At 44.4% G+C, this 10,342-nt stretch overlaps 1 protein-coding gene across 1 annotated transcript; it reads right to left on the reverse strand.

The window, feature by feature from the left end:
• Positions 1 to 7,409: 7,409 nt before the first annotated feature.
• On the reverse strand, positions 7,410 to 8,345 carry LOC136652966 (olfactory receptor 14J1-like). Its single transcript, XM_066629891.1, has one exon. It carries the CDS (start codon positions 8,343 to 8,345, stop codon positions 7,410 to 7,412), a length of 936 nt encoding a protein of 311 aa, XP_066485988.1.
• Positions 8,346 to 10,342: the final 1,997 nt, after the last annotated feature.

The following is a 10,342-nucleotide window of genomic DNA, read 5'->3' on the forward strand; positions in this document are numbered from 1 at the left end:
CAAAAGAGGGTTTTAAGGCATATTTTGATTCACATGTGGCTGTGAAAATATCTGATAATATTCCTGCACTCAAACATATAGGTCATGGTTTCATAATCTTTGAGACTATAGAGGAAAAGAGAAAGTGAGAGTGAAAGAGAAAAAAATTAGAGGAGGAGAAAGGATAGATGTTGAAAAAATTATAAGAGAAATGAGAAGACTGAGAACAAAAGGTAAAAAGAAAAAATTAGAGAAACAATTCCAAAATTCTTAAAATGATAAGTAAATTAAGAACATAAATAGCTTACAAATATTTATTCGGAGGTCTCTTTCATTTCTGAGTTGCTTTCTGGTCCACTGCCACTGAAAAATTGTGCATGTGTCCAGGCTCTGACAAAAATTAATTCAAAGCCTCCTTCAGCTGACGATAGCAGAGATTTATCAGTGTTTCTCATGAGTTTCTAGAGACGTGCTCCCAAGATTCCAACACCGTTTGGCTACACATGCAGAAAAAAGAAAGAAATGAAATTGGGTGGGTTAATACAATTAAGAAATAATGACTGTAAAAGACATGTGCACAGTAAAAGCCATGATGTCATCTCCAAATGCCTCCCGAAGGTCCTTAGCCACCAGCTCAGCATAGCTAGAACAATACTGAACCTCAAAGCTCTCTGTCAAAATCAGTCTCAAAGTAGCACTTGTAGACTGAGGAGACATGACAATCCATTGTACTTCCCGTATAAGGAACCAGTCAGAGTGGTGGTTGAATTGTAAAAAGATTACTACTACTTTTTTTACTTACTTCCACATGCGCCTACAAGCCTCCTCTGGGTCTTTTCAGACATACACCAACCATTTTGATGTTCAAAGAGAGAAGATGGGCATGGAGTGCATGGAGGCTGCTTAAAACAACAGTAATAGAGGCCCAGCAGAGGTGTATACCGCAAAGAAAGAAGGGTTCCACTAAATCCAGGAGGGTGCCCGCATGGCTAACCAGCCAAGTTAGAGAGGCTGTGAAGGGCAAGGAAGCTTCCTTCCGTAAATGGAAGTCTTGCCCTAATGAGGAGGAGGCCAAGCGAGACTATGAGGAACGCATGGCCAGCAACATTAAGGGGAATAATAAAAGCTTCTTCAAATATGTTAGAAGCAGGAAACCCGCCAGAGAAGCGGTTGGCCCTCTGGATGGTGAGGGATGGAAAGGGGAGATAAAAGGAGACTTAGACATGGCAGAGAAATTAAATGAGTTCTTTGCATCTGTCTTCACGGCAGAAGAACTCGGGCAGATACCGCTGCCCAAACGGCCCCTCCTAATCGAGGAGTTAAGTCAGATAGAAGTTAAAAGAGAAGATGTTTCAGACCTCATTGATAAATTAAAGATCAATAAGTCACCGGGCACTGATGGCATCCACTCAAGAGTTATTAAGGAATTGAAGAATGAAGTTGCAGACCTCTTGACTAAGGTATGCAACTTGTCCCTCAAAACGGCCATGGTGCCAGAAGATTGGAGGATAGCAAATGTCACGCCTATTTTTAAAAAGGGAAAGAGGGGGGACCCGGGAAACTATAGGCCGGTCAGCCTAACATCCATATTGGGTAAGATGGTGGAATGCCTCATCAAAGATAGGATCTCAAAACACATAGACGAACAGGCCTTGCTGAGGGAGAGTCAGCATGGCTTCTGTAAGGGTAAGTCTTGCCTCACAAACCTTATAGAATTCTTTGAAAAGGTAAACAGGCATGTGGATGCGGGAGAACCCGTGGACATTATATATCTGGACTTTCAGAAGGCGTTTGACACGGTCACTCACCAAAGGCTACTGAAAAAACTCCACAGTCAGGGAATTAGAGGACAGGTCCTCTCGTGGATTGAGAACTGGTTGGAGGCCAGGAAGCAGAGAATGGGTGTCAATGGGCAATTATCACAATGGAGAGAGGTGAAAAGCGGTGTGCCCCAAGGATCTGTCCTGGGACCGGTGCTTTTCAATCTCTTCATAAATGACCTGGAGACAGGGTTGAGCAGTGAAGTGGCTAAGTTTGCAGACGACACCAAACTTTTCCGAGTGGTGAAGACCAGAAGTGATTGTGAGGAGCTCCAGAAGGATCTCTCCAGACAGGCAAAATGGGCAGCAAAATGGCAGATGCGCTTCAATGTCAGTAAGTGTAAAGTCATGCACATTGGGGCAAAAAATCAAAACTTTAGATATAGGCTGATGGGTTCTGAGCTGTCTGTGACAGATCAGGAGAGAGATCTTGGGGTGGTGGTGGACAGGTCGATGAAAGTGTCGACCCAATGTGCGGCGGCAGTGAAGAAGGCCAATTCTATGCTTGGGATCATTAGGAAGGGTATTGAGAACAAAACGGCTAGTATTATAATGCCGTTGTACAAATCGATGGTAAGGCCACACCTGGAGTATTGTGTCCAGTTCTGGTTGCCGCATCTCAAAAAAGACATAGTGGAAATGGAAAATATGCAAAAGAGAGCGACTAAGATGATTATGGGGCTGGGGCACCTTCCTTTTGAGGAAAGGCTACGGCGTTTGGGCCTCTTCAGCCTAGAAAAGAGACGCCTGAGGGGGGACATGATTGAGACATACAAAATTATGCAGGGCATGGACAGAGTGGATAGGGAGATGCTCTTTACACTCTCACATAATACCAGAACCAGGGGACATCCACTAAAATTGGGCGGGTTAGGACAGACAAAAGAAAATATTTCTTTACTCAGCGTGTGGTCGGTCTGTGGAACTCCTTGCCACAGGATGTGGTGCTGGCGTCTAGCCTAGACGCCTTTAAAAGGGGATTGGACAAGTTTCTGGAGGAAAAATCCATTATGGGGTACAAGCCATAATGTGTATGCGCAACCTCCTGATTTTAGAAATGGGTTATGTCAGAAAGCCAGATGCAAGGGAGGGCCCCAGGATGAGGTCTCTTGTTATCTGGTGTGCTCCCTGGGGCATTTGGTGAGCCGCTGTGAGATACAGGAAGCTGGACTAGATGGGCCTATGGCCTGATCCAGTGGGGCTGTTCTTATGTTCTTATGTTCTTATGAGTGTTTTAAAAAGAGGAGATAAGATCCCACATTCATGACTGCCACATGCTCCACTCCCATGTTCCGCTGAAAAATTCAGTTGTTCTCCCTCCCCGCAAAAAGCCTTCCCCTTTCCCTGACTTACCAGCTTCTGTGCAGGACTTCTACCTCTAGTGGCATTATATGTCTGCCATCAGCAGCCAATTTACAACAATAGGATGGTGCCCCAATCTCATACATTCAGGAAGAGGAAAGGGTCATTGCTCTTGCTGTGTTTGTATTGCTCCAAGCTGCTTTCCTTTCACAGGGAAGTCACCATAGGCAAACTGTGGGACTGTGCAATATTGGGAAAGGATAGAGAATAATGAAATATCAGGGCCAGATATGGGTCCCACCTCCTTAAGAACTTTTTCTGGTCTTTTTAAAGTTCCATGTACTTTATTGACATTCCTTGGATGCTCTGCAGAAGTAGAAACACACACCCCCCTCCCACCACAAATTATTTTATGTTTCAGTGTAGATGTGAAGGCCACATCCGTAAGAGGAAACCACATAAGAGTTTTAGTTATCACTATGCCAGGGAACACAACTAGCTTTGAGTTGTTAAAAGAATGACTAGTGGCTGGAGGGTAAAGGAATGGCTAGAACTTTCAAGTTTAAAGCATCATCAGAATGGATCCACAGCTGGGAAAACAATTCTCATATTTCCATCATTCCACATTTGTTATGGGAGGTGTGATGTACTCCTCTGGCAGTTGGTTCTGGATCTTTTAATTAAGAGGTTTTCATCTAAGGGGAAAAAAATCTTCCAGCTCCTGCTGGTACCCCCCATGAGAATATATCAAATGAAGTAAGTGTGCTTTGGCAGAGGGCCAAGTGCTGTTTACCATAGAGGTTCAAAGTACTTTGTGGTTCAAAGTAAATGTCTTGAGGCAGACCAAATCATCCTCCCTGGTGGTCCCACTGGACCCAGTGTCCCTGATTTCATTATCGACCTTTTCATGATAGATAGATAGTAAACAGAGTATTTTCACAACAGAGTGCAGCAACCATATCACAAGAGTATCTATCTATCTATCTATCTATCTATCTATCTATCTATCTATCTATCTATCTATCTATCTATCTATCTATCTATCTATCTATCTATCTAATGCTAATGTCCTACACTGTCCTCATAAGATGACTCATTGTTGATGACGTGCACTGCAGTATAACATGGGAAATACTTGGCCTGGACTGGGGAAGGGGCAGAATAGGAGAGTGGTGTTTGGGGTGGAGATGGGTGTATAAGGCTTCGGAGAGGCAGGTGATGGTGGCTCACACTGCATCCTATCCTTCTTCCCAGGCATGTTCATGAACATCGATGTGCTCCAGCAACTGAGCTCGCACAGATCATTGTGGCTGCTGAGGCTTACGCTGTCCCCTTACCCGCAGTTACTTTCAGTTCCAGAAGCCGAAATTCCTGTGCAGAATGCAGTTCCAGCTATGCTGGCACTGCTTCACCATTGCACAGGAATTGGGCTGCCCGTGTGTCTCAGTACAATCGCTGAAGGTCCCTTAAACATGCATCGCAATTGCAAAAACATTCCAGCTCATACATACTAGCCAGCTGGAGAACAACAGACTTGGAAAACAACACAGCAGTGACATGAACAAACAGGATGGGGTCCTTCTTAATACAGTGAAATTTCAATTACAAGGGCTATGTCTGAGATTTTTCAGATTTGTTTCTTTTGTGGTATCCAAGTACACATCACTTGACAAAGTGACATAAACTGCAATCCTAACCTGACTTTGCTGGGAGTAAGTCCCATTGAACAAAATAGGACTTATTTCTGAGTAGACCTGGTTAGGATTGTGCCCACAGTATCATAAATGAGCAGTCTCTCCAATCTAGGTTTTGGTGGTGAGGTTGACAGCTAAGGTCCCCACCCCGCTGATACAGGAGCACCAAAATGGCTACTGCTCAATTCTATGATGGGGGGCAGTTGTGGAGGTCTCCACTGGGTAAGGGAAGAGGGGAAGAGTGATAATGCTAAAACAGTATGGACATCTGCAAAAAACACCCACATCTATGCATTCTTAGGTTCAGCTCCTGTTGGTGAGGAGGACCAAGGGGCTACACCAGGGGTGGGCAAACCTCAGCCCAGAGGTCACTTGCGGCCCTTGGGAACCCCTAATCCAGCCTGCAGGGAGCCCCAGTCTCCAATGAGCCTCTGGCCCATTGGAGACTGTTGGAGCCTATGCTGGCCCACGACTGTTGGGCGCCAGAGCCAGACATGAGCTGCGGACCAAGTTAGAGCAAGGCCTTTTATACTCTGCATATGGTTTCTGCTTTTCCCTGGGCATTATTTTAACACCCCTCATTGCCTCTGAACACATTATGTCTCCATGTGTGTATGTGGCTTGGCTTGGTTTTCATTATGCAAGAGGTATGTGGCAAACAGTTCATAGTTCTGACATGGTTCTACATAAATGTATCACCCCAGCACCCCCCAAAATAATGACAGAGACTACATCTTTGGAATTTAATGGGCAACTTTATTGACATTACCAACAAAATCTGCAACAGGGCAAATTGAGGGCAAACCCAAAACCTTCCCAAAAGTGCAGGGTGCTAAGTGGGGGAAATGGCCTTAGCTGTCTTCATCCCCCGGTCTCGTAGGGCGTCCACCAGACTCCAGGCGTCACTCAAAGATCATTAAGCCCATCTTTCAACGTTGCCCGAAAGTAGGGGTAAGGCAGCAGAACTGCCAGGCCTGTAGGACCCTCCCTTGCAAGGCTTGACCACCTCAGACAAGGGGCTTGCCAACCAGCCTCCTCAAGCCAGTCAGGCAACTTAGGAGTGGCCCTGGCTCACCCCCCAGTCTTGCTGCATTAGATCGAACACTGAAAAATCCTCTGCCTACCCCACCCCACACTGCTAATGCCTGTACCTGGGTTAACGGGTTATCCACCTTGCCTCAACAACCAGTGCGGGGTAGGTGAAAAAACCACCATCCTAAGACCAATCTGGATGGTAGCCAAAAATTCCTACTGGGCCCTTGGAGAGCGACCAGCTAGTCTCAGACTAGTCATGGACGAGTGGGTGGGGGTCGCAAGCCAGGAACGGACTGAGCTGCCCAGGCACATGCGCACTTGAGCAGAGCTCAGTTCCTACCTCCCCCACTGTGCAGCCAATCAGCTGACAGCCATGGCCTGCTGTCGGCTGGGGGGGGGACACAATTATTATTATTATTATTATTATTATTATTATTATTATTATTATTATTATTATTATTATACTTTATATTTACCCCGCCTTTCTCCCCGAAGGGACTCAAGGCGGCTTACAAAACAAGGTTAAAACACATTAGAAACATAGTTTAAAACAGATAAAAAATAACATATTGTAACATACTGTAAAAACAGTAGTCAGATAAAAACTAGTCAGATAAGAGCATAGCGCAGCAAATTAAAAATGGATCAGGCCTGTAAACAGATGTTAAAAAATATTAAGAGATGTTAAAAAGGCCAGGAACTCAGAAGGCTTGTCTAAACAGAAGGGTCTTCAGGCCTCGCTGGAAAGTTTCAAGAGAGGGAGCAGTTCTTAAGTCAAGGCGAAGGGAATTCCATAGTGTTGGTGCCACTACTGAGAAAGCCCTATTTCCTGCCGCTGCCTCACGTGCCACCCTAGACTGCGGCACTTGTAAAAAGGCCTTCTCTGATGACCTCTGACAATCCCTAGCCATTGCGCACAAGTTTTTTTTTGTTTTTTTTTTGCTGGAACTTAGTCAACTGGTGAGATACTCAGATGTGACAGAAGACATCACTGAAAATACACATGCAAAATATATGTAGCTTATAGTGCAATGCCCATTGAATGCCCATGGAGATGACTCTCGAACACATGTTTAAAGGCTTAGACTCTAGGACAACCGTATTGCTGAAATATTCAATTGCACAATATTCTATGTAGTTCCATTAGATATCCAGCTTACAGTATTTACATCTATGATACTCCAGAATACCCACTTTTGAACGGAGTAAGTACATACAGGACTGGTTCATGCATCATAATCTAAAATGACATACCAACTAAACAAACAAACAAGAAAGCAAACAATTACCCTATTTTTTCCAGTATTAATTTTTGGCAAAAACTCATTTCCATGTATCTCATGGATTTAGCTCAAGCCAATTGCCAGAAGACAATGTTTTTATGGTTGCACAGTCTTCCTCACCAAGTGAAACAAAACCTAAATAACTGAATGTGTGAATATGGGTTCTGTATTGCCTTTGTCTTGTTTTTGGAACCATCCATGCCTGGGATTTATTGTCTTCCTTACTACTTCCTAAGCTACTTGGGGTACATCTCTGTATGCAAGTGAAAGCAACCATGCTTACATCAGAAAGTTATTCATTTACTCTGAGGAAAGTGCCTCCGTGCTAGTAGTTTTGAAAGAGAAACTTTGATCTCTTGGTTTCTCATGCTGTAGATCAATGGATTCAGCATGGGTGGAACCATGGAATATATCACAGCAGAAAGCACATCGAGGTACGATGCAGTATTTGAGGTAGGCTTGAGGTAGGTGATGCTTCCAGTGAGAAGATATATGGAGAAAACCATTAGGTGAGGGAGACATGTAGAGAAGGCCTTTAGCCTTCCCGAAACAGAAGGAAGTTTTAACACTGTCATCAAAATCTGCACATAGGTTGCGACAACAAATGTAAAGCAGCCTAATGCAATGACACCAGTAAAGACAATCATTCCCATTTCAGTTTGATTGAAGGCAGAACAGGAGAGCTTAAGCAGCTGTGGAATTTCACAGAAAAACTGATTGACAATATTGGAACAAAAAGGGGTTGCAAAGGTGCACATGGCATGCAATGTTCCATACAGAAGGCCAGAGAGCCACACACTAGCAACCATTTCAGTGCAGGCTTGCTTATTCATCACCATCTCATATTGCAGTGGATTGCAAATGGCAACATACCGATCGTAGGCCATGACTGTGAGGAGGTAGATATCAGATCCTGCAAAGAAAAGAAGGAAGAGGACTTGAGCGGCACATCCAGAATAGGTGATGTGCCTGGTGTTCATGAGGATATTCGTCAAGGTTTTGGGGACAACAACTGAAACTTGACCAATGTCCTGTAAAGCCAAGTTCATCAGGAAGAAGTACATGGGAGTGTGCAGGTGATGATCAAGGACTACTGCAGAGATGATGAGAAGATTCCCTGTTACTGTTATCAAATACAATGCCAGGAACATAAGGAAGTACAATATCTGCAGTTCCCGTACCTGTGAGAATTCGAGGAGCAGAAACCCAGACAGAGAGGACTCGTTCACCATGGTGATGATCCTTTGGTCCTTATGAAGATGCATATAGCCTGTTGAAAAAATGAGACAACCGTTCAAACGATAGCTGAAAGTCAGGGCTATAATTTTTTGAGTTTTACATTTTTACTGCTTGGTTTAACTTTGCTGTTTGCGTGTGGATGTGCCATCATCAATGTACTGAGCAAGCTCTTGACTGTTTTAGACCCCAGTTCTTCACAACTTGTTTGTTCCTCATCACATTTTCAGAGCTGCATTGGATGGGTGGATGGGTGGGTGGAGGGAGGGAGAGAGATTGCCCATGATTTTAACCAACTAATAAAGACTTCAATTGATAAATTGTTAAACTGATAAATTATTTGTATATACATGCAAACAAGATGGTCTCTTAAAATAAGGCAACTTCTTATGATCTCTGAGGAAGAGAGAGAGAGAGAGAGAGAGAGAGAGAGAGAGAGAGAGAGAGAGAGAACAAAGTATAAATTAAATTCTAAGTCTGTATATAACCTACTAACTTTTCTTCAGAGATTTCTTCCTGCTCCTAATGAACTTTTCATCCAGTGACTTCAATGAATCAAGTTCGACCAACCATGAAATTTTAAAGCAGACCTTTTACACTTCAGTCTATGATGACAAAAAGCAGTTTTTTCATGTGGTAAAGAGCTGTATTAATATTGTTCGTGCTGAGAAAAAAGTGTATTAATAATCCATTTGGTTTCTAGGGATTTGTTCTCAAGAGTCCAGTCCAATACAACTCAGCCACACAGGTAAAGAAGAAGAAGAAAATAACTGTGGCTGGGAGCTTAGATTATATTGTTAAGAAATACTAGCTGTGTTTAGGTACTTGAGAATGACATAACTTATGACAAGTAACTCTAACCTTATTAAAATGGCTGGAAAGTGGGCCTCCTCACTGGTTGGAGGATGGCTGAGAGCCATATATGGGGCAAGAAGGTGTTCTGTGGCTGGGGGAGGGTGGGAGGATGGCAGGGAAGGGTGAAACTAGGTGGGGGAGGGTGGCAGGGGGTGGTTCAGCCCTGGGTGGGGTGCAGGGATAGCAGCAGAGGCAGAGCAGGGGTGGAAACCTATCTTTCTTCCTGCACCTGAAAGCCCTATACAGGGCAAATCAATTCTTTGCCAGCCATTGAGCTACCCATTGAGCTACCCATCTGAGTAGATTGAGCTACCCATTGAGCTACCCATCTGAGTAGACCCATTGAGGCTGCCAGGGCTCAATGCAAGATAGGGGATCAACTCTTCCTTTACTTCAGATGGCTACCTCCCTGGCCCTATGAGATACAATGGCAGCCAATTTGGTGCCGTTGTACCATGGAACATGCAGTCCCTAAAGGGATTCCTAAAGGAATAAACTCCAAACCAGTCAAAATGTCAAATTTGTACATGAACAAACATTCTGCAGGGCAGCTCTTATTTCCAGCTTCTACTGCAAGCGCCATCACATACATCACTGACAGGGAATGACCTCCGTCAAACACATTCCTGTGATATCAGTTCAGTGTGCCTAACACTTCTTGCTCTTTATTCATGAAACTATCCTATTCCGGGCCAGCACAGGTCTCCCAGGCACTGCCCAGGAGACAGCTGTTACAAACATGCCATAAGGCATGTTCTGGCAGCCAGAACTTTTTGAGGTGCAAGACAGGAGGCCAACATGGATGGGCATTGGGTCTCCTCACTGATTGACAGATCACCAGAGTCATCAAGGCTAAATTTCCCTTCGAGCAGTGGGGAAATGTTCTGGGGCAGAGGAGAGCAGGAGCAAGGCTGTTAAGGGTGAAACAGCCTAGGGGAGGGCGAAGGGGTGATTCAGGCCCAGTTGGGGAGTGGGGGTAGCAGTAGAGGCTATGGTCATATCCTATTCCCCCACTCATATTCTATCCCCCCCCCCCGTCATGAATATGTACAGTTCAGGCCTAGTAGCATTGCAAGGCCTGAACCAAGCTAAAACAGTAACACAGAAGTGGCTTGCATTTCCTAGCTGCTAGGATTTA

This window comes from Tiliqua scincoides, chromosome 5, assembly GCF_035046505.1.
Source record: "Tiliqua scincoides isolate rTilSci1 chromosome 5, rTilSci1.hap2, whole genome shotgun sequence".
Classification (NCBI taxonomy): domain Eukaryota; kingdom Metazoa; phylum Chordata; class Lepidosauria; order Squamata; family Scincidae; genus Tiliqua; species Tiliqua scincoides.